The 25716-nt window shown below is 36.0% G+C and overlaps 2 protein-coding genes across 2 annotated transcripts in view; one reads left to right on the forward strand and one right to left on the reverse strand.

The window, feature by feature from the left end:
* LOC140166499 (ras-related and estrogen-regulated growth inhibitor-like) overlaps nt 1–1945 on the forward strand; it is a 31674-nt gene extending 29729 nt beyond the window's left edge. Inside the window, exons 4-5 of the mRNA XM_072189978.1 lie at nt 193–397; nt 1217–1945. Of these exons, the coding sequence (XP_072046079.1) occupies nt 193–397; nt 1217–1404 (393 nt within the window). The 3' untranslated portion in view covers nt 1405–1945. The remainder of the gene's footprint in view (nt 1–192; nt 398–1216) is intronic.
* Nucleotides 1946–7567: 5622 nt separating this feature from the next.
* Nucleotides 7568–25716, reverse strand: part of LOC140166500 (ras-related and estrogen-regulated growth inhibitor-like) — a 37497-nt gene continuing 19348 nt past the window's right edge. The window contains exons 2-4 of the mRNA XM_072189979.1: nt 20118–20174; nt 18828–18907; nt 7568–10783 (exon numbers count right to left, since the gene is read on the reverse strand). Coding sequence (XP_072046080.1) covers nt 10235–10783; nt 18828–18907; nt 20118–20174 — 686 coding nt within the window. The 3' untranslated portion in view covers nt 7568–10234. The remainder of the gene's footprint in view (nt 10784–18827; nt 18908–20117; nt 20175–25716) is intronic.

Below are 25716 nucleotides of genomic sequence, written 5' to 3' on the forward strand. Positions count from 1 at the left end.
ACTTAAATGTATCGCACATTATAGGTGATAAGCGTAATTTTCTTTCTTTTTTCTCTTTCCTTCTTTTTCTCTTCTTTTTTCTCTTTCCTTCTTTTTTTCTTCCCCAAAGGCCCCCCCCCCCAAAAAAAACGCGCATGCATCCCGTTCACTATACTATTTAATACTATATTATCCTTATCATTTAATCTACAGAAAATATTAACGGAATCAGTGCTGCATTGGGCGGACGGTGTGTTTTTAATGTATTCCATCACTGATAGACGGAGCATTGATGTTATCAGACACATAAGATTTCAAGTTGAAGAAGCACGTAATGCTAAACCAATTCCACTTGCCTTTATGTTAGTCGCTAACAAAGCAGACTTAGTACATCAACGGAGAGTGCCTTATAGTGAAGGTAGGTAGTGCATTACAATACATAAACTAATAGTCTATCACGATTTGGTAGTGAAAATGTTGTTGTCAAAAAGTTGTGGGTTCGATCCCCGGCAACGCCATCACGTTGTTCCCTCGAGTAAGGCACTTTATCTCAATTACTCTTCTCCACCCAGGTGTATAAATGGGTACCGGTATTCTTAAATGCTGGGAAGGTAACAGACTCGCTGTGGAGGAGGTGTAGCGATCCCCTATAGCAACATTACATGGAGGAGTCTGTCCCAATCGCCAATGAAAGAGAGATGTGCACTCCGATCACTGTTTTTACAGGATCGTCTCCTTTACCTTTACCTTTACTTACCTTCCCATTTATACAATAGAGGTTAAGGGTCTTTTCTATTAAGGGCACAACAGGATAGTAACACAGCCGGGGTTCGAACCCGCAACATTCCGATTGTGAGTCAGAACCCGTACCGCTAAGCCACTGTGCCCACAATCCCGGGCCCACAATCTGACTTAATTTTACCCAATGACGATATTAATCAACCACTCTGGAGAAATTATAATTATTTCAAGAACGGCGGGGTCAATTGTCAAATTTCAAAAAGTATGTGAGAACTGTTTATTCCACAACCACATCAACTATTATAGTTTTGATAGGTTCTGGGCAATAAAATACCCACATATTAATGTTTCCGACCATACAGTTTTTTCAACATCTTCAGGGTGTATTAGTAAATCGGTTAAGTAATGAAAATGGTACTGCATTTTTTGGACTTTTTCATTGTTCGTTTTGGTTTTTCTAATTGGTTTCTTTTTCTTTTCTTTTTCTATATTTTAGGTGAGAATCTTGCCAAGGACATGGGTTGTACATTTGGGGAAATATCCGCATCTGAGAACTATGAAAATATATTAGACGTTTTCCTTGAACTTTACCGGGAAATAAGAATGTACAAATTTGGTAGCAGATCATCTATATTTGGAAGGATGTTTGGACATAGTCGCGAGAAGAAGATGTTAACTTTGTAACAATAGTTTACCATGATCAGAAAAACTGATCTATGACAGAACGACACAACCATGCCTTGTTTGCAAACCGGTGCCTTGATAATTTAAAATTATGAGATGATGACGTTATCCCCCAAATCGGCCATGCATCCTGCAGAAATCATACCAAGGATTCCGGCCATCCCAAATCCAGTATGTCCATTGTTGGTAGTATGCCTATCATCCGCGAGCAGCCGACAATGAGGAAGGGGAGCGAAGTCAATTTTCAAAATCCTTGGTGTATCGTTGTTAGTATCAGTTCCACGTGCTGGGACCCAGACTAGCCTATCACATGAAAATAACTCATTGGATACTGGGTTCAATGGATACTGGCTATTCTGTCATCTGGAGTACAGTACCACATGTTGACAGTTTTGCTTATTTTTGAAAGAGAATGTGAACAGATCAAATGTGTTTCATAAGATGATTGACGGACAGCATGGTGACAGGGAAATTAAATTTTAAGGGTGAACTAAATCGCTTGACTTTCTTTACCATCTTGATTTACCCAATAACCAAAAAAAAAAAAAAAAAAGTTTTAAAGATGTTATATTAAAGTTTTGGTTTTGATAAAAAACACAACACAGCAATATTTTTCAAATGTTATTGTAAAATATTTTTGAAACATTTTTTGCCAAATATTTTGTCAATTTGCAGTATAGGTTATCAACAAATATTTTTGAATGTTATGAAAACGTTTTATACCCTTTATAAGTCCTTTATATAACCCGACATTTAAACGTTTTCTGGCAACCTTTTGTAACTGATGTAGAAAAGACGAAAACGTTTTGTATTAATTTTGCTGGGTATCTTGATATGCGTCAAAACATGCAGCAGGTGACTGCAGCTTCCTCAGCTATCCATATCTTTAAAAAGTTGCAACTTATTTATAACATAGTCCACCACAAAATAAAGCATCCAAAAGTTCTAAGTTCCCTCTAATACTTTTTTTTTTATAATAAATCGAAAAGTTTTTTACCAAAAATAAAAAAATAAAATGATAAAGTTATCATGGTTAATCCTATTGGTAGCCTTTTTTGTTTTATTATGCAAACTGTTACGTTCGGTCACAATCATTGGCATATCGAAAATGGCTTATGCCCCTCCAAATCAGGTCACACTGGTCATGTAAAGAAAAGATGCAATTTTAAGAGTTGCACTTTGTGCCATTAAACATGTTCAACTGCAACTCTCACAAAACATGAAGAATTAAGATGACTTTCTGCATCAGACCAAAGTGCAACCTTCAAATCGGCATCTGAAGCAATGAACCTAAATAATGTCTCAATTTTCATATGATAATCCCAATCAGAGTCCTGATTTTGATCAGGCATCAGAGTTCTGATGTTGACCGTCCTTTGATATTAAAACGTGTATAACAATTTTCATGTGATTCTGTACATATACATTTTTGACTCCGGATTGCCAGTGCTGACTCTGTTGACGAAAATTACGGTTATCGTTAGAGCGCCACCCCACGTATACATGAGCATAAGAAAACGATTTATGATTAACACTAGGCCTATACACCGATCCGAGAAGCGTTTACTGTATTTGGCCCTCTATTGACGGAACCACAGGTGTACCAGTGCGGGAGATTTAATTTGTTCAATCAATTCATGATCGTGTATTGAAAATCACTGTTGTGTACAATTCTGTATAGCATACTAAAAAGTAATGGATGGAACCCCCGACCTTGGTACACCGCAGTTTTACGTCGGGGACACCGCAGTAATGGCCTAGTCGGATTGGTGTATACATTGTGAATGCTATGCATGTGCTGTAACATTCGGACATTTCTTTGGAGAAAAGTTGCAATTTAACAGTTAACAGTTCGAATAACTTGACCATGCCGGAAATATCCGAAAAATTACGGCATACAAATGAGATGCCAAATGATTAGAAACTCAACATCACTGACCTAAGACTTTTTCTTGTTTTAACGCACTGAATCGTCATACCTTAAAATGGCAGTGCGCTCTCGAAGCGGAAAGTTACAAATAGGTCATGTAGGTAGGGCGCATATTTACTAAAACCCGATGCCGCGAGGATGAATTTTGGTCATATTTCAACAAAAATGTCATTTGACAGAAAATAAACTATTTTGAAGCATCAAACCCTAAAATGTAGGTCTATATACTTATCGTTGCTATTATATAACTTGGTCAATTTTAGTGATTGTAAAGCAGCATTTTCAGATGCCACATATTCGTCGCAAACAAATAGTTCCTCGTCGTACTTTTATTCATCGCCCAGGGCTATTTAATTGTGGTATATAACTTTAAATTGCTTGAATTTCTTACCATCTTGAGCTATCTTGATTTGCGACAAAACACATAGCAAGTGACTGAAAATAGGTTCAATATCATCTACCTATATCTTTAAAGACTTGCATGTCCCACCACAAAATAAAGGGTCCACTAGTTCTAAATTCCCCCGCTACTTTTTTTTATAATAAATCGAAACGTTTTTTTACGAAATGAAAAAAAATTAAATGTTATTGGTAGCCTTTTTTGTTTTATTATGCACACCTGGTACATTCGGTCACAATCATTGGCATAGGGGCACGGGGGATGTGTCCCAATCGATTTTAAAATTTAGAAAATCCCATACACTCTCAGAAAAAAAGGTGCTATTTAGAACCTTTTTTTGTCCTCTATGTAGAACCCTAAGCAGTAATAAGGTTCTAAAAAGAACCTTAAAAGGTTCTATAAAGAACCTTAAATTTTTAAATAGGCCTGGGGACATTCTAATTCATTCATTCAGGGACTCAGCACAAAGTTACGAAAAGTAAAATGTAGTGTTAACCCATTTTGGTACTAAAAAATCATTTTCTTGGATAAAAAAACATTTTTTCTGTTCTACTAAGAACCCTTTGACGGTTCTTTCTTTAAGATTCCTAAAGGTTCTTCAAGCTTAAGGTTCTACAAAGAACCTTTTTCTTGGCTACAGAACCTTTTTTGGTTCTACAAAGAACCCCATTGGGTTTTACTTTTCTTAACTTTGTGATGAGTCCCTGAATGAATGAATTAGAATGTCCCCAGGCCTATTTAAATCTTTAATGTTCTTTATAGAACCTTTTAAGGTTCTTTTTAGAACCTTATTACTGCTTAGGGTTCTAAATACAGGACAAAAAAAGGTTCTAAGTAGCACCTTTTTTTCTGAGAGTGTAGGATTGCCGAAATGGCTTATGCCTCTCCCAATCTTATAATTGCGATGTCTGAGCTGAATAGGCCTTGCCTTCTAACCGACGCGAAGTCAGGTACCGCGTATTTCACGATGAAATTGACAAAATAAAAATCATGGCGGACGATTACCAATACTATAGACCAAAAAGGTTCTATATATTATTATTGACATGAGGTCTTTGCAAAGAAAGTTTCAATTGCTTAAACATAATAAACCTAACATTTTTATACGTTTTATAGACCTGTACATAACTAATACCGGCATTCGCTCCAGAAAAGCATAAAACTAAAAACGTAGAAATAATTTCTTACTTTTACACTTGCCTCAACAAATATCACGTGTGCTTCAGCAATTGAATATTGTTATTAAGTTGATGATTTTACGATGATCTACATTACGGGCTCAGTGTATGTTTATATTAATAGCCTACAACATATAAATTATTGCAAAGACCACAAGTGTTGGTAACCATCAGTTCACGTGATTTACGAGGTATAATGTGCTGCCCTCTACAAAAGTGCATGATGGGAAGTTGGAAAAAGTGTCTTTTAACTATCCTCTAGATTAGCCTAATGCATGTCTGCAAATTCTGCTTATGGTACGTCCAGCTGCAGCCATTTCACCTGTTTTGGAGTCTGCACTATTACATGTTAAAATTTTAACCAACACGATTACCAGGTGAACCGCACAATTGTTAATCTTAACCAAAAAGTTTGAACTTTTGAACACATGTTACCAAAAGTTAGAATTGCTGGTTAAAACTTTTAACCAACAATTAAGTGGTTCACCTGGTCATCCATCATGTCCATGTTAGCTCATGTTGATTAAAATTTTAACATGTGTGCTAATAGCATTTAAATAATCAAGAAACCGTTGTATTCAAAATAAACCCATAAACACCTTGACTAATTTTTGATCATACTTGTTTTATTCACTTATATGAGTACAAGATACAAAAATTCATACACAATAAATAAGGCAAGTCTACTCGTGTTCCTAATTGTCACATTATGACTTCAACCCCCAGGTTATTGGCCCTATATATCATGTATATTCAGACCAAAATAATAATATCACTAGGCCTATACATAATTTCTAGACAATTCATTGGTTAAATTTCATTTGGTATTTTTATGAAACGGCAAAACTAAGTCTTTTGTTGCATGACAAACGAGTAGAAAATGGAAAGCAAATTACACTTCTACGCTACTCAAATTTGGAACACTCACCGGAGCGATTTCACCGGGTCAACCGGCGTCTTAGCGGATGTTATTATTCTGAAGATTTGTTGTTGCTAATGATGTTATTGAGACACCTCCGATGACGATCAAGGAACATATTGACAGGAGCAAAGGGCGCCAGATTGACTGCATGGACTGGGAGAACGTAAAAGTGTTAGAGAGGAAGGACTTCCCTCGTAAGGTCTTGGAAGCAATCCATATCAGAACTAAAAGACCAGACAAAGGGTTAATTGACCCTGTTTGGGACAACCTTCTGACCCCCCCGAACCATGGGGGCGCCAAAACATCGTCATCTACATCTGTGCCGTCATCGGAGGTGTCTCAATAACATCACTAACAACATGAACAACAACAAATCTTAAGCAATAACATGAAGACGCCGGTCGACCCGGTGAAAGCGCTCCGGTGAGTGTACCAAATTTGAGCAGCGTAGAAGTGTAATTTTGAAGTGTAATTACGTTTACCGCTACGTATGAATATACATCACGAGTATAAAATGTTTTTTGAAAAGTTATAGAATTTAGGTATGAGCGATATAAACAAATAAGCATTTCTGAAATTTGTGTAATGGTATAGAAAATTATAATCATCCGGTGAACGATCGACTGTCCCATTTCACTCGTCGTACATGTAACGGCTCGTAAAATGGCATCCATGTTCATAGGCTTAGAAACCGGGGGGCTTGGAGGGCTGAGCCCCCTCAATAATATTGGTGCGGGCTGGAATACCTTGCAGCCCCCTCCCCAATAATCCTAGGTGAAGTTTAAAAAATTGTGATAAAATAAATAAACTGTGATAAATTTTCTAAATCCGAGATGGGGAAACCCCCCTCGGGCACCACTAGGGTGGCCCACCAAACATTTTCACATTTCCACCCCCCCCTCCATGTTGAAAATCTTCCTAAGCCTATGATGTTTCACATTCCAACCATTATAATGATCATGTACAGTTAGCTTTGAGCAAAAATGTTAATAAAGCCCAATCGCCATTATAACTTCCGGTTTTTGAGAGCAATTTTGGGACACTTTGACCTCTGGGGAAATTGCTCTAATTATTTTAAATTTATTTATATATTATTGTCATAATATTTATATCATTAAGAATATATGAATAATTAATTTATTAAATAATAATGTTTTTTGGGTTTGTTTTCATTCTTGTAAAACATTAGATTGTATTTTGTACGCACAACAAACACCAATGTTTCTCAATTTTCCTGATAGGTCCAGAGGGCAAAGTGTCCCAAAACTGCAAAAACAATGCATTGCAATCTTCCAATGCCGATTTGGCTTATTAATATCTGTAAAATCATAGACTTTACCAGTTCCTTCATCATGTTCAGGGTCAAAGGTTTTTCAAAGTACCAGAATGAAAATAGAGTTGTGTTTAGTGAAAATTTCGCAACAACGATGCATCAAATAATAACAGATTTGACAATTTTATTCAACAGCAATATTCAATAATGATTTAGTGAGTTGATACAGAAACGCACAAAGAGCAAGTTAGAATTGACATTGCTGGCAACTAGTTCACTTTCATTTGCTATATCATGAAGGCATTGTAAACAAAACTGGATCTTAGTAGGCCCTAACTGTACTAATAAGCAACATTGAAATTTATTCATTAATAGTGTTAGGCAATGTTCAGCAGTTTCATTTTGCCCACGCATTATATCATTATGGTCTACATCATTAGTTATGAGTAATTCTAATATCAAAATAAGGCATTTGCCATAATAGAGGGCACTCTGAAAAGGCGATGTTGCTTATATTTGTCATTCTTTTTGTCACGAAATGAATAAACCTTCGGAAACTTTGTAGTCTATAGCGAAAATGGTGGCTTCCCATGCACCTGAATCCCTAGTACACAAATGTTGTTGTTCCCACAAAATATTGTCCCCTGGGTGGGGAAAGGTCATTAAACTTTACCAATAAGGCCAAAGGTCAATGTTGACCTCTAAAGGGTCAACATTTTAAACTTGCTCCGATTTTGATGAAAATGTTGTCAAAAGCTTCGTTTTGATAAATGATCTTAAATAATGCTAATTAGCAATATGTAGGATCATTCATTACATATATGTATGTACATGTCAAAACATTTCAAGTTCAATGGGTTTCTATGGTCATTGACCTATTTTGATGCCAAATCTAAGTTACAAAACATATTGCTAACTAGCATTGTTTAAGATCATTTATCAAAACGAAGATTTTGACACCATTTTCATCAAAATCGGAGCAAGTTTAATATTTTGACCCTTTAGAGGTCACGTAATTTAAACGTTGGTACCTCTGGATGCGGCATCCAGAGTAGGCCTAATACATTTCAAGAGGGAGTTGCAATCAAATATAATAATTTCATATTTGTACCACATGGTATCATTTTGTTGTTATTGTAACAATATTGACATTTTTTTTTCTTACAAATACCTAACATGTATAACATTATTACAAACATTGTAGAAGTATTGTAGTATACTGGTCTTCAACAGGTGCTGTTTCACAGATATCAGCTCTGCATGCGCACTATAGGCCTACAATAAATTCGACGGTGCCGCCCTCTACGTTCACTTTGATACAAAGTGAGGATTTACATAATTATTTTCTGTTTTCCCTTGATAGAGTAGGAAATCCCCAAGGAAGAAAATTCATGACCAGGATTTGAACCTGAGACCCCTCGGTAACCATGGTAACTATAGTCAGTCTCGTCTCATGTTGAGAATAACGCCTTGCTAGATTTCACAATGCAACCCAGTCTCCTCCTTACTTCGTGAATGTATCACATGAATATATCACAAGTACTTGTAAGAGGGCCCTCTATCGCAGTGTTGGACTAGCACCCGTAGCTAAAGTAGTGTTTTTGTAGTATTTTCACAAACAAGAACCACCGTAACCGCGAAATATGGATAGCCAACAAGCTTAAACTATAAATTAGCCCCGATAGAGGGCATGGGTTTGCAGAATGAGGGAAATTAAGGGTAAGAGTTTAAAACATTAATAAAAAAAAGTAGAATATACTTTGATGTCAAATTACAGAAAGGTTACTCATTAATGTTATTCTTGCATTCTTGCCCTGCGGGGCCCTTAAATTGAGGTCCCAGTTGGAGCGTTTAGTCGTCGTATGGGAGCCGTCGGCCATACTGTCTTAATGGGTTTTTTAAGCAAGATTAAGAGTAACTTTAATGTAAACAGTAACCATGGTAACCGTAATGTAAATTGACACAATTGAGCAGCATTTATCTGCATTCAAAAGAGGGCACTTTACTAAATTGTGATACGATTGTGATAGACTGGAGACCAGGTTGCATGGAGCATCTAGATCGAGCTTGTTTTACATGTTATCAGCCTACTACGATAATTGCCTAAGTCATTTATTGTAATCTTGAAAACTAAGTACAAATGGTATCATGCATTAAACATAATTATTCACCAATCTTTGCACAAGAAAAAATGACAATGATACAAATAAATGGTCATAATCCAAAATGATTAGGGTGATTACGAACTGATGCATGCTTTGAACCACATTTTGTACGTTGTTCTCAAAATTACAAAAAGTGACATCGTAGTAGGGTGACGAATGTAGGGGTAATAATATGTATCTCTATGCACGATGAATATTTGCCATTTTTTCGCGATAGTGAAGTTACCCAACTTACTGTAGGCCTATAGGGTTTTTGATTTATGGTAATGAAACATTGAACTGACCAGTGAAAAACCTATGGGAACGAACTTAGTCGCGGACGAATTCCGTGGACCGGAAGGCACCGTATTCCACAATGCTTAGGGGAGACGCAACCCCTCAAAGGCACAAAACTTGTCTTAAAGTTAATGTTTTATTTCTTCCATGGTCCAGGTGCGCGCTGGTAATCGGCGATCGCGTAGAAGTGACGAGGTCTCCTCCCCTTCTACGCGTCGACGACCAATAGGTTAAGACCGTTGATCAGCCAATCAGCGTGATGGTGATTGTTTTATCCCCTGTGGTTACTCACGTGTACGCGATAAGCACATCCCAGACCACGGAAGAAATATAAAAATAACTTTTGGCATAAATCAGGCTTAAAACCTTTGATAATACCACAAATTATTCTGTGATTATTTTGGTTCAATCTGTTGATCCGAGTCGATTTCGTACGATCCAGTTACGGCGCCAAATCTGAGTTGATCATTACATTATACAGCAAAATTTATACAGTCCAATCACGTGAGACGAGCGATGGGATTTTAACCAATAAAGTGGCTGGTTTTTTTTCTATAAGCCTGCAACGAGCATTCCTGATTACTGATTAGGTTTCAGTAGCTCATCATCTCTAATGACGACATAAGTATACATTAAACCTACTGAGCCTCATGTCTTTTGCACATGTCATTATGTCTTGTTCAAATTTATAACGAATCTGCTTCGTCCGTCGAGTCAGTCCCCTCTCCATCATCAACTGAAGCCGACGTTGATTTTGTTCTTCTAGGCGCACTGTTAGGATAGAACATCACCGCTGTATTGGCATAACTAGCCCCTCTTTCTCTTGGTTTGGGCGGATTAGCATCCAAGTCAAACTTCTCTCTACTAGTCCTCTTGCGAAACGATCTCCTCCGACTCTGAATCCAATCTGATAACGCCCTCTTGTGATTCTTATGTTCATTATAAAGTTTATCAAACGCATGGACAACGTCATCGTAAGATTCTTTTACAGATATTTCCACAAAACTACAGCTTAAGTTTCGAGCTAATGTTGTGCCTTCTTCGGTTGATACCAGTCTATCATACACCATGTCGTTTTTGTTTGCTATGATGAGAACAGCTGGATCCGCTGACTTCTTTGTGTGTGTGATCAGAAATTTCAATCTTGGTACTTCTTCGAAGCTACACCTGTCCATGATGGAGTATACAATGATAAAGGCATCTGCCCATTTGAGTTTGTCCTCAGTCAACTCCTCCTGTAAGACATGAAATAAAATAATAAGAAAAAAATTATAACATAGGTTTTAAAAAAATCTGCATAAGTAGAGATGATAATCAATTCTTAAACACTTGAGAAAGTTCCTGCAATCTTATTGGTTCTTAGCCGTGTTATATGACACGATATAACCCGGTTCATTCAGCGGGTACAGGTTGACGCGATACGCGTCACGTGCTATTTGAACCAATCGGAGTCGCATAGCAACAACAGGACTGATCGATTCTAAGCCCAAGGTAATTTCTTGTAATATGTAGGATTTGATAGATTAAAATTGGTTATATAATTAATATTTATATTGAACTGAGTGTTTAAGAATGAAAATAAAAGTATCGTTTTTAACCGCTGTCGTGCATCTATCATCTCATATAACACGGGCGACATCATTATTTTGGCATAACAGCTCGGCTTCGACTCGTTGTTTTACTTAAAATTAAGACTCGTTGTTTTACTTAAAATAATGATATCGCCCGTGTTATCATGAGACAATAGCTGCACGACAGTGGCTAAAAATTAACTAAATACAAATCATTGAAAAGATATGAGGACAGAATTGAAAAAATTAATTATAAAATATATTTCATTCTCAGAATTTTGTATCACATAATGTATAAAAATTCCCTTTAAAGGGAAAGCCAGCCTCAATGTAGAAGAGGTCTTGTAATTAGTTTTGGTCAATGTGAAAGGCATTTTTAGGATCACGCTTACATCTACATGACAGTCCACCAAACCATCAACGATGAGAACATGCACACTGAAACAGCAGAAAACATTAATTCCTAATCTCATGTCAACTCTTTTAATTCATTACATGTACTCCAAATTGTTCTGGTCTGTTTGTTTTGTTGTTGTTGTTGTTGTCGTTGGTTTTTTTTGTCTTTTCAGCTTTTTACCCACGATATCTCAATTTCCAATTTTGTAATACCAGAACTTACGAACTCAATATCTTCGCTTAGGAATGTCCGATTTCACTGCTTTCGATATATACACTGCCGGTTTGAGTTCACTTACATGTACATTTTATTTTAAAATAACTTAATTAATTCGCAATGTATAGTTTAAGCCTACTATATTATAATAGATAGTGGCCAGCACATTTATAAAGGACTGGTTACTCACTACAATCTTCACTCTTAAACTGTGTTTTTCTGAATGTGCTGATCATGTTGATTGCTAGTCGGAAACTCCTGCGAAGCTATGGACATGGCATCTTACATACTCCATTCTATAACAGTCTGCCTAGTGCCTTGTGTGTTTTCTCTTCAATCATTTTGTTGAATGTAATTTTATGAATCAAATAGTTATGTGTCATTTTATTTATAATAAAGAAGTTATTAAATTAATAAAGTAAGACAATTTATTTATCTATAAGTGCATGTCAAATGGGGTACATTGTTCAATACTATATGCATAAATTATGCCCATATTATAGCTAGGCCCTAAAAACTTTATTTTGCATCGGATTTTTCCTGTTGAAAAGACAAAACTGATGTTTATGATAGCAACCATTTCATCAATAACATTTTGAGTCATTTTTATCCATAAAACGACACAGGATATGATAGATAACTACTTTCACATCAATATGGTCCATATGATCACAGATTGTTGAGAATCTGTGATATGATCCGGGATATGATGAAGATTTTGATTCTATAGATCTGTTATCAACATGATATCACGCTGTTCAGTGGTCAAGGAGTAAGGACCCCGGTCAAGGACACTGATATGACATCATAGGTGATGTCAGATTTTCTTCTGCTGACCATATGATGCTATATATATTACCTATTATTGTTACATTTAGGCCTTTAAACTTTTAAAGTCATAATTAATTAGTTCAAACATAACTTTGGTAATACTCACTCGTTTTCGTTCGTTGAAACGGCAAAACATACTTACTTTTCCTAACAAATCGAATTAAAATATTTTAAAAAAATTTAACCACAAAAAGTAAAAAAAAAAAATCATTCCAATACCACTAAAATATAATCTCTTGAGTAAACTGACCCCAAACCTGAAACAGGTACCAGCCCCGAATGGGCTGGCGAAAAGAAAGATGTAGTGTTACCTCTACTGACAATCCGAGATTTGTAAGTCTAACGCGTCCGCTTTCCCATGTTTACCAGTTTATTTAATTAATGCGTGGATATAAGGTTAGGAAGAGCTGCTAGTGATAATCCCTAGACCTACGTGTATAATACATTTATCCCAGCCATGATCATCTAACCTCTTTTCACCCGGAAGGCTTGAAGAAGATTTTATCTAGGAAATTATTCCTAGATTTATTTTTAAATGCTTAAGATTTTACAGCAAGAAGTAGTTCACATTGGCCCCTGGATAACTCACAACTATTATTAAGCAAGCAAGTTCAAGTAAATTTACGTAGGTATGTTTTAAAATTCAACGCCTACTACTAATTTACGTTTATAGCCTTATTTTCCATCTCACAATCCCACACACCTGCTGCGGGGAATTTATGCAAGATTAAAATTAATCACAATCAACGGCAGGTTTTTTTTTACTGTCTTCTGTGATCTTCTCTCATAAGGCCGTATAAAATTAATGTTTTGGTTCTCGTCCAGAGGATTTTCATGAATTGATATGAGGAGGAAGGTTTTCTCCTTCTTCTTGTGTAAAATTAGCATTGTTTTTAAATTAGCATTGTTAGTAGTTTTCGATCTTTTACAACAGTGCTCGAGGAAAGGACAAGGACCCTTTTCTTTTTTTTCACATGTGAGATTCCGAGGGATGAACTCCCTGAGTAGAGATGGTAGAGTATCAAAAAAGACTTAGAAGTAATCATGGTGATGCTTGACTTGCAAGTAATCATGGTAATGGTTGTTCTCTAATATTCGTAGGTATGTAGTTTTCCGAAAGCATTTTAAAGTCTTTTTTGAAAAATCTAAAAAACAAACAAAAACAAAAAACCTAAAAAACCTGACCAATCCCAAAAATCGAAGAGGGGGGGGGGGGCCAGAACCCAAACATTATTTTTTTTCGGCTTAACGAGCCCTCGAAATTATATTTTTTGACACTGAACATGCTGAATCATGATTATTATCTTTGAAGTACGACACGAAATATAATATCTATAATCATTGTATAGTTGAAATGTTGAGGAGATGATCTTTATGAATAATTTGAGGAACGTTAATTGCAGCTTTAATTGTGAGAAATAAACTCTGCGCGCCGCACAGTGTCATCGCCCCGATATCTTCATGGCAGAAATCGCCATGGTAGGTTGAATCCACCGCCACGCATGGCCATTTTGTATCGACCTGTTGAATAGTTTTGAGTCGCATAATGGGCCGAAGGACATCTGACTAAGGCTACTGACAATAGCCCCGATTAGCTCGGTGACTGACCTTGCTAGTGTGTGAGTCGAGCATTGACGCCATAGGTCATATGCCTTTAGACTACCTTCACGATTGGCCTATACACTGCGCTATATAATTCGGCACATATTAATCAGAATTATAGTCAGTTTTTGACTCAAGACGCAAGCTACTCTCTCAAGACGCAAGCTAACGACTATCATATCTGTTAAAAATATATATTCAAGTGCAAGGAACCACATCTGGTTTCTTTATACGAAATCATTTACGGGAGATATTCATCATTTTCTACCCCGGTATCCAAAGATTTTCTTCTCATATCAAACTCGTGCATAGCAAATTCACGTGTATCGATCCCGGGTATTTATTTTAGTGTCTCTGCTGATATAGCCAGGCGATGTCGGTGTGCGCCGTACAAAAATTACAAATCATGGTTTCATTTCGATCGCAAAGCATCATGCATCATGCATACTTGACTTCCTTTTGAATAGTTTTTACAACATTGTCAGTCTGATTTTAAAATAAGGTTCACCCAGCTATTATTAATTAATTCCAAGAGGATGATAATTGCGGTTCGTGACTTGTTGACTCATCCGGGGACTCATCATGATATGAACATAATTGGCTATTCCAGTTGCAATCCATACACCCCCTATGGAAGACATGAACTTAATATTCCACACAGTGGGTGTAGATTTCAAATGGAGTCACCCATTGAGGTAACCCCATTTGAAATACGTACACTCCCTGTATGGGAGCTTCCATAGGGGGTGTATGGATTGCAACTGGAGTAGCCCAAGAGAACATGCTACTAAGAAAGTCCAGGTATACATCGTAATCAATATGCGTTCACATTTACGTCAAAACACAGTGTTTTAAGTGAATAACATAGCGTCTACTTGAGAGACAGGTGATTTGAATCTGTCTGTATTAAGGGGGTACTACACCCCTGGCCAATTTTGTGCGTATTTTTGCATTTTTCCCAAAAATTATAACGCATTGGTGACAAGTAAGATATGTATATTATAGGGGCAAGGACTACAACTATTGCACTGAAAATTCAGCAACTCAAGGCAAGTAGTTATTGATTTATTGATAAAATACTGGGTTTCCCTCTTTTTTGACTGTAACTCCACAACTGTTGTCTGTGCTGAAATAAAATTTCCAGTGCAGTAGTTGTAGTCCTTGCCCCTACAATGTACATATCTTACTTGTCACCAATGCGCTATAATTTTTGAGAAAAATGCAAAAATAGGCACAAAATTGGGCAGGGGTGTAGTACCCCCTTAAAGTACAAAATGCTGTATCTAGTACAAGTAAATAAAATATCAGATACTGTGTTTTGCAGACAGAATATTTTAAATGTTTTTCTGCGTGCTAGCCATAGGCTTCAACCATTATGACCATGATTCAACATAAAAAGTCCAGAGCTATCTCAACCTGCTCAAGAACCGCTGAACCAGTACAAGGCTTCTTTTAATGCATATTTCATGCTGCTTTCAAAAACAGGCAATAAAAGTTAAAATGTCATATTCAATCCGTAATCAATCAATATTTCGATAAAGGGACCATGAGTCATGCATTTTATAGGGGGGGGCACAGACAAACATTTGCACAGTGAGCATTATTTCAGCCTTTTTGCGGGTGATGGTAAACCGGGAACCCCAAAATCTGGTCTGGTATGCATAGAAAATCATTCAAATGGGATCCTCGAGGTCCTCGGTGCCGGGGCCCTCGAAGTTTTCAAGGTCTTCGGTTAACCGGACAATCTCATTTTTACCGTGATAACTTTCTTTAAATTGATTTTGTGCTGAATTGGTCAATTTGCCCGGGTCAATTTGGCGCCCCCCTAATATGTGGCGCCCGGGGCACGTTGCCCCCCTCTAGTTACGAGTTACGCCACTTGCACCCCCCCGTACGCCCTGATCCTGATGTTTTAGTATGCGTGAACAATCAACACCAAAGACTTGCACAAAGACTACGGTATTTCAATCTATGGATTCTAATTTGTTGCAAAGGTGGTTCATATTCTCGCTGATTATCAATTATTTAAAGCCATATTATAACATTTGCTGAGGAGAACGCCCTCAAAAACAAATTCTGGTTTTTACACGATTGTAATGGACTTTAGTCAATAAAGATACTCTGCAAAAATCAAGACTTTAGGTGCTGTATAGTTTTGTCAAAATCCGAGATTTTGAATAAAACGATGGAACCGGCGTTTTATTATTACGATGGAAATTAGTCGAACACGTATGCACAGTGCGTACACGGCGTGCGGGATACACATACACACACACCCCGAGGATTGTACCGAATTACAACCGCGGGAGTAACATGCATGGGCGCTAGTAGTAAATTAATACTAATCTATTTTTACAGAAATGTTATAATATGGCTTTAACAACGACAGAAGAGTACAATTAAGAGTGACATTTCAGCCTACACATGTGATTTTGAATGAATACTTTTTTAATTCTAACAAAATCGGTATTGCCGAAGCCCTATACATTCCATGGTCGAGGGTAGGCCTATCGAACAACAACAACAACCCCATATGAAGAATTCCATGGAACATTGTGCATATATTCTTTTATTAGTTTCTCATGGTGATTTTGTATGGTTTCATTTTCAGATTCTGCGAAATTAAACCTTGAATGGATACAATTATGATAAAGCAGAAAAAAAATAATTTTGAGAACAAGGCAAGATCGATCATTTTCCGCAGTTTAGAAAGATTTTTTTTTATTCTTTATCATTTTTCCAACGTGATGCTATACAAGTCAAGACGTGAATAAAAATAAATAAAGATTGATTGATGCAGCATCCGTAATTTCAAAGATCCTTCTTCACAGAATAATATTTGTAATTCCCGAAAATCAATTAATGTCAAATATTTCTCCCTGTTTAAAAGTATATATTTCCATGGGTGCGGTCTACTGTTTTCTTGATATTGATAGATATGAAAGTCATGCTGTTTTTCTTTTATATTAATAATACTTGGAAACAAAGAGAAGTTAGCTTCCTTTTTATATTTCGTTTTGAGCTGTAATTTATCACAATTCTTTTTCAACTGAGAAATCAAGAACAATTTCATGCAAAAAAGTCCAATTGAAAGTTCCATTCAGTGATCCCAACGCAAGTGTAAATAAATTAAAATTGTTTGTAAATTTCTTAAAATTAAGGATAAGTCATTCAAATTGACATTTGGTATTTTTTAAATGAAAAACTTGGCAAAAAAGAAGAAAACAGCAGTATTGACGAAGTTGAAGCCCCATTCAATTTTACATGTAGCTAATACAATTTCCATATAATTGTCTTATTTTGTCTTAGACACACGGCTGTCGGCTGAACCACTAACAGGCTATGTTAGTACATCTATGACAATGACAAAGGTGCCAAAATCAGAATTTTTATGATTTTTATGATCGTCCGGATGAGCAAATCACTGAATGTGCCTTTTAATTAAGTGAAATGAAATAAAAGTTATTAAATAATGCTAACTTTTCCAAAAGCCAATGTCATGTAACCTATGCTATGCAAATAATTTGACCACAAATATTTTGGATTTAGGGTCTGACATAAATTAAAAATTAAAAGCAACATTCCGTATCTTGGTAACTTTGTGATCTTAATTATATACGGTATACAGTTACAGTGGCATATAAAGGGCTTAATCACAGGGGAGGGGTGGCCAAAAGGGGTAACGTAGCTTTCAAAGAAGCAAATTGTGACAAAAGTTGTCAAAAATGCTGAAAAGCACAAAGGCCTGGTCCGCTCCGCTAATTGCTTTGTTAAAATTGTGGTGCGTTAATCATTATTCTCATTTAATAGGGGAGAGTGGGGTAAGTTGAGCCAAGGGGTAAGTTGAGCCACCCCCTCTAGAAAGAAAATTAAAAACTTATCTTACTTTGCAGTTCCACTTATTTGTATATGACATAACAGAGGCTTCTCAAGTGTAATATGGAATCACTTGCTCATAGGGTAAGAAAGCTGCATTAGAATGTTCATTTTTCGCACTTTTGTTGAACTTTTGGCAAAAACCAATTTTTTTCATGTTTCACCCAGAAAGAAAAAGGCTAAAATGATAACATTCTGGGTATTGAGGATGTGATATATGAACACTATTTTAGGAAACTATTTACAACTGTAACAAGTTTTAGTCAGGCGGGAGGCTTGGTTGTTGACAAAAAGGGCCACATGGGGTAAGTTGAGCCACAGGCCATGGGGCAAGTTGAGCATAGGAAAAACCTGCAGAAATTTCCCCAATTTTTTTATAAAAGTAAAATCTTGTCAGAAATTACTTGTTTGCAATATTTAGATCAAACTACTTCTATATCAAACTATTTTTCGAAATAAATACCTGAAAACAACAATTAAAAAAAAGGCCAAATTGAATTTCACAGCTATGGCATATACTGTGCATTTCTATGGTGGCTGAACTTGCCCCTGCGACTGGCTCAACTTACCCCACCGTTGGGGTAAGTTGAGCCAATTTGCAAATGATTTTTGAAGTCTCACTGTGAGAAAGTGCAAAATATTGATTACAATTTTGTGGCATCATAACCAAGTAAACATACATATGTTTCATTTGTAACACTGCATTTGGGTCCTGCTTTATTTACTTGAGCGTAGGGAAAGTAAATGTCAAAAGTGGCTCAACTTACCCCACTCTCCCCTACATACCTGTCCTGCCGTATCCAGAATTTCAAACTCTATCGGCGATACTTCTCCATGGTAGAAGCAGTGTTTCCGGTATATCATCTCTGAAAATAACAACAATAAAATAATATTGATATTAATGTCAATTATAACTTGAACGACTTCATGTTGAACATTGTTAAATGTCATTAAATTTCCAAATTTCTCGATCACATCCCGATCTTCAAGTTTGCAATTGGGAACAACATACCGAAATAGACGGAGCAATCAGTGGCGGCGCCGGTATATTTTGGGGGGGGGGGCGTTGTAATGGGGAAAGTGAATTTCAGGGGGGAGGAATCAACAAATTGCCCAAAATTACAGCAAAAAGTGGAAATTTCCCAATTTTAGGCTTTTACTGGGGGCAACTGGGGGCATTTGCCAACTGGCGCCGCCACTGAGAGCAATCAGTGTAATTTAAAAGAGCATCATGAGATCCAAGACATCAAAATCGCATTATCGACAAATTCAACTCATATGAGTTGCCTGCCAATTTGCAAGGCCAATTTTATAGATCAATTAAAGTTGTCTTTATTTTGCTATCGATCGATATTTTAACAGGTGATTAAAACAAGCACCACCCTTCGTGGAATTGATATTCTTTAAAAATACCTACGAAGGCCGTAAGTTGACCTATTATTAAAAATAGATTGCTGATCTTGATCATACCATGCCTTACTTATATGTCTAAAATATAATATAAAGTGGATAAATAAAAACACGTTTTGTGGGAAAGGGACTAATCGCTGTGCCAAATCCACAAGTTATCCGTATAATTTCGGTTTGTATCTCGATGGTCCAACGTGTGTACTTCACTCCTAAATCAAGTCTACCAGTCTTCAGCAACTTGTAGCTAAGAAGCGCACATCCTAGACGCTCTATCATGAACTACCGCAGCCAGGATCAGCTCCACAAGTTGCTTTTAGGTACATCTTTATCTAAGAAAATTACAATAAACTCAACTTTTCACGAGAGCAATTATTTGAGAGCACTCGGGAGACTCGAACTTTTTTTACAGTTAAGTTAGGGGAAAAATCGAAGAATGACCACATTAGTAAATCACATGCGTTTTTGATACATCCCAAAAGACATTGCGATTGGCACCCACAATACGTCACGTCCATCACACAGTACATCTTTTCTGAGCACGTCCGGGAGAGTGCGCAGTGACGATGTGCACATCGACGATGACGTAGATGTCGGTGCCAATCACCAAGACTTTCGGGAATGCTGTTCTTGGCCGTACTATATATAATATTTATTGCGATAACTCACCTAGAGTAGGATCATAATCCCAGATAAATCGTCTCGTCACAAATCGAACCGCAAGAGCTGCAAAATGTAAAAAGAAAACATGTATATTTAGCGAGATTTACATAAAATGTACTCATGTATGCATAAAGAAAATTCAATACTTATAGTATACGGCTTCATTGAAAAAAAAGCGTAATTATGCTATCCAAAGAAGCACCACAAACTCCGGAAGCATACACAAAAATAGTTAGAATAATTAATGGCATTTATTTAATTATTCGGTGTATCCGTTATGACCGATTCATACTCTATATCTATAGTCAACGTCGACTATTCGATGCAACAAGTATACGTTATTCAATCTATTTCAATTAATTTTTATCTTCTAACGAATGCTTCCTGACAAAAAAAATACATATTTGACGTCGAATATCTGGTGGACATTACCGATTTTATGTCAACAAATAGGCCTATTCGTTTTAAGTTAAAAATGACAGGAAATAGAGTGGGAATAGAATCGAATATAGTCGACGTCGAATAAAAAGTACGAGCCGGGACTAAAGCAATGTTTGACAAGTTAGTCATAAATGTGTGGCCTGGGACTAATACAAAATATCAAATTTTAAAAGGTTATGGGGATTTTTTGTAAAAGGAACAGACCAGTATTGGACAATCAAAGGATATACACATCAAGAAATCATGGACGTTGAAACTGCCATTTGCGAATATCGGAGAAAAAAATACTTTTATTCCTCCAAAATCTACGATAGTTGGCGATTCAAGGAAGCTTTTAGTGACGTCACTGCCACTATCGTTATTTTGAGTGTGTTGCTAGAACTTGGTATGCAATATTTTAAAAAAAATCTTAGTTTATTCTTTTCTGACAAAGACAGGCAGAATAAATTGATAAGCAATGGCATAAAAGCAAAATAATTACAATAGAAGTGGAAAATGTTACAATGATCTTCATTTATTATCAAATATATCTATCAATTTACGAAATAGAACGGCGCCGATGAATAATTGATCGGCACTATATCTTTTACAATTCTCGTTGAGTACGTTGTTCCAAAAGACCCCCTTTTACTGGTACGCTGTCAGCTCCCAAAGATCCACCACCTCAAAATTTCGGGGTAGCATACCCATCAAAATGTATGACCCCCCCCCGGCTCATGTCCTGATTGTAATTTCTTTGTCATGGTATATGGTATACTTGTTTGCTGCATGTGCACAGCACGTTGTTGAACATGTTCATGATTCAGCCAAATACCATGAATACATCAATTTGTTTCCGTTCTGCCTTCCTATAGGAATGTTTTACATATTTAAATTGATGAGGTTCTGCTGCATTTTAACGTCTGGGAGTATATATCTAAACAACTTTACTTTTGTCATTTATCAAAATATTTTTTGTTATTGTTAATCATTATTTTTATTTGTTTAAAGATGAAGGCTCTATCTGTAACTTTTGTTCATTTATCTAGAAGAAGACTTCGTGCAGGAGATCGATTTTTAATATTTTGTTCAATATTTCAGTCACTGCTAGCTCATACGCATGGTGCTTTCACTAGTACAAATAAAGTTGGAGTCGGAAGCTGGCTAAAGTAATGGCAAATGACAGAACATGTTTTAAATAAATGGGCGTTGTTCAAATAGTATATTTTTCTTGCAAAGAAGATCACACAGACAAAAGTATCTCAATTCCTTATGTTAATATCTAGCAAGCATCTTTTGATAAACATCATTCAAGGGAAAATAAATTGTAAAATATATAAATATTATGGGTTTTTTTTAAAATGTTATTTGCAAACAATACATTAAGGGGGTACTACACCCCTGTGGTAAATTTGTGACTATTTTTGCATTTTTCTCAACAAAAAAATAACACACTGGTAACATAAGTTATGTATATTATTGGGGCAAGGGATCCAATTACTACACTGAAATTTCAGTAACTCAAGACAAGCGGTTCAGCATATATGATAGGAAATGAGGTACATCCTAGCAGTACCTTATTTCTTATCATAAATAACGAACTGCTTGTCTTGGGTCACTGAAATTCCAGTGTAGTAATTGGATTCCTTGCCCCTATAATACACATATCTTTTGTTACCAGTGTGTTATTAGTTTTTGAGAAAAATGCAAAAATAGACACAAATTTATCGAGGGGTGTAGTACCCGCGTAAGGGACATTCAAAGAGCAAATACGTATTTGCTTTTTTGCCATAATCATGATAATTGTTTCTATCATTACTCATTTTGCACGCTATTGCAAAATAATTTTGGCAAACATTTTTGCACAATAATTTTGGCAAACATTTTTGCACAATATTTTGTCAACCTTAAAGTCCCATTCAGTGATCCCTGCGCAATAGTAAAAAAAATAAATTGTTTATAAATTGCTTAAAAATGAAGGATACTTTATTCAAATGGACATCTGGTCTTTTAGAAATGCAAAATTTGGCAAAAAACAAAGAAATCAGCAGTATTGACGAAGTTGAAACTAATTTAGCTAATTTATATGCTGTCAGTATATAAAATTACAGATTCACGTACTTGTCTTAAACACACAGCTTTCGGCTGAACTACTATAGCAGGCTATGTTAGCACATCTAAGTATGACAAAATGACAATCTGAATTTTGATAATTTTTACGATCGTCCGGATGAGCAAATCACTAAATGGGACTTTAAATAGCATTCTCAATCTCAATGTGGTTTCGTCGGTAACGGTGAGCTGCTGCAACACATCTAAACCAACGTTTTCAGTATTGTTGTTCTTGTCTAGACTTAGTTGTTCTTGTGCAAATAATACACTTGTTGCAGAGATTACCCAGTAATGACGATCAAGATATTTAATTTCCAACTGATACCAGTTATCATATAATAGCCTTGGACACGGACATATTTTGCACAGGGAAACAGTTACATAAAGGCACACTAACTAAAATAATTGACAAATATGTGTGAAAACTTAACTTGTTGACCCTATTCGAAGAAATTCTATAAATATTGCATAATATTGATTCAAATGTGACAATCCACGATAATTTGAAAAAGAATGTTTATGGCACAACTATACTTATAAAGGGCCAATTTGATGTTTTTTACACAATGGAAATAAAATAAATATCACCTCAGCGGTAGGTACCTTCATTATAAAAAGAGCAATAAAAATAATAAACGGCAATTCTCTCAATATATTATATTGTATAGTATCGGAATGCAAATTCCAAAAAAATGTTATAAGTATTGATCACATTTTAAAGTATTGAATTTTATCGAGATATTTGTTGAAATCGAAACGGGTAACTAAATAACTTATTCTTTTATGAAAAGATCATTCTGAAGATGGGACAATATTAATGGGGTCAGGTAATTTGCTTGTTTTTGTATTCGCAAGCAGTAAATCATTTGATTCCATTCACATAAGTGTCACAATATTGACAGGTTCTTTTTGATATTTTTTCATTAGTTGCTTGGGCTATTGATTTGAGTTAGTTAAAAGGCAGAAACCAATTATATCAAGCCGACTGCCACGAAGGATATCCGTGATAAAAGAATGACCGTCCTACATAGCGATGTTATTTTTGTGCAATTAAGTTCTTTAATATTCTTTATGTTCTTTGAGCTGAAATTAACATTGGCCTTGCTTTTTACGCCTATGTTTGATTTAGTATCGTGAAGCGTAAAAAATCACATAATTATGTGGAAGGACATTATATTGAAATGTTACTTACTTACTTTTACACAATAATGAAGAATTACCTGCTTAAATGAAGGAGCTCACCTTTACCATATAGCTGACATATAACTATAACATGTATAATTATACAATGCACAATTTGCACATCTCTTGTTGCATTTAATTACACTGTTTAGAGTCCTATTATATTATTATTATAGCAAATCATGTATAATTATTATAATAGTAGAACATGAAATAATAAATGAATGCGTGTTGGCGCAACAGTACGAGCTCAACTCACAACCGGAGGAATGCAGGTTCGAACCCCGGCGCGCCGGGGTTCGGCGGTGCCATCGTGTTGTGCACTTGGGCAAGGCGCTTAACTTCATTTACCTCACCCACCTAGGTGTAATGGGAATCTGCTAGGGAATAATTACAATCAAATAGTGCTGAGATGAGCACCACTACAGTTGCGCCATTGTAGAAGTGAAATGATTCTAATGTACCTCAGGCAGCCGGGAATAAATTACTACTACTAGTATTGTACAGCACTTTGACAAGTTAGAAAGGCGCTAACAATGCTGACATTATATCATGTATTTATTTATATGCCAATGCAAAGATCAAAAAATTATATATTTTTGCCTGTTCATCTGTTCATATTCATATCGTTGTGACCACGCATACTGACGAAACGCAATTCAAAACACCGCCTTGTATTATTCTGAGGGTCTTTGTGTCACTTGATTTTTATAATAAGCATGGGTAAAAAGCAGTAAAGACAAAAATACAGAACAATTTGGAGTAATGAATTAAAGAGTTGACAGGAGTTATAGGAGTTAATGTGTTTTGCTGTTTCAGTGTGCATGTTCTCACCATTGATGGTTTGGTGAACTGTCATGTAACATGGATGTAAGCGTGATCCTAAAAATGCCTTTCACGGTGACCCAAACTATTTACAAGACCTCTTCTGCATTGACGCTGGCCTTCCCTTTTAAAGGGAATTTTTATTATTTTGGTTGCTACTCGCGCAAATTGCGTTAGGTACGAAGGACGATTGATAAGTTCGTGGCCTAGGTAGAAGGAGATGAGCTATACAATTTTGACTAATATTCAAAATTATTCCCCGTGTCTTCAGTGTAGATTAGGACGACTTATTATTATAGTAATAATCTGTTATTTGCTATTAATACGGATTTGTTTTCAAGGTAACCTCATTTTGCCAGAAAATCCGTTTGCACGCCTTAGACTGTTCAAACCATTTACCAATTTTTGAATATTTTAATATTTACAATGTTGAAATATCACATGTTGACAATGTTCAAATTGACAGTGGTTTATACCAGGGATAGAATTACCCCTAGTTATCTGTCGTTTGTACTATAATACAAAAAATAAAAAGTGTCTGAGATTAAAAACTTGAAACCAGGGATAAGGACATGTTTTGAAGCTATAACTCCCAGCCAACACAAAACGTTTTTAAAATGCTTTAAACAGGCTCTATTAGGGTTTTGGTTTTGGTGAAAACGTTTTAATAACATTGCCGGGTGTTAATGTTATAAAAGTCATAAAAACGTTTTCAAACGTTTTGTGTGAAAACACACTGTAACAATATTTTAACGTTGACAAAATGTTATTGCCATATAATTTTGTCAACACTTAAATAACATAATGTTAGAATATTTCGCAGTAAGTTTTCACAAAATGTTTTTGAATGTTTTGAAAAAGTTTTACACTCTTGTGCCCATACCCCGAAATTTAAACGTTTTCTGGCAACGTTTTTCTAACCATTTGCGAAGAATGTCGAAAACATTATTTGTTTGCTGGATTTTAACTGCAGATATATCTCTGTAGAATCTACAGAAGATAATGCATCGAATTTTACATACATGTACGTGTCAAAATATCGGGTTTTCACAGCTTTCGATAGACA

The sequence above is a fragment of the Amphiura filiformis genome, chromosome 12, assembly GCF_039555335.1.
Source record: "Amphiura filiformis chromosome 12, Afil_fr2py, whole genome shotgun sequence".
NCBI classification, from domain to species: Eukaryota; Metazoa; Echinodermata; class Ophiuroidea; order Amphilepidida; family Amphiuridae; genus Amphiura; species Amphiura filiformis.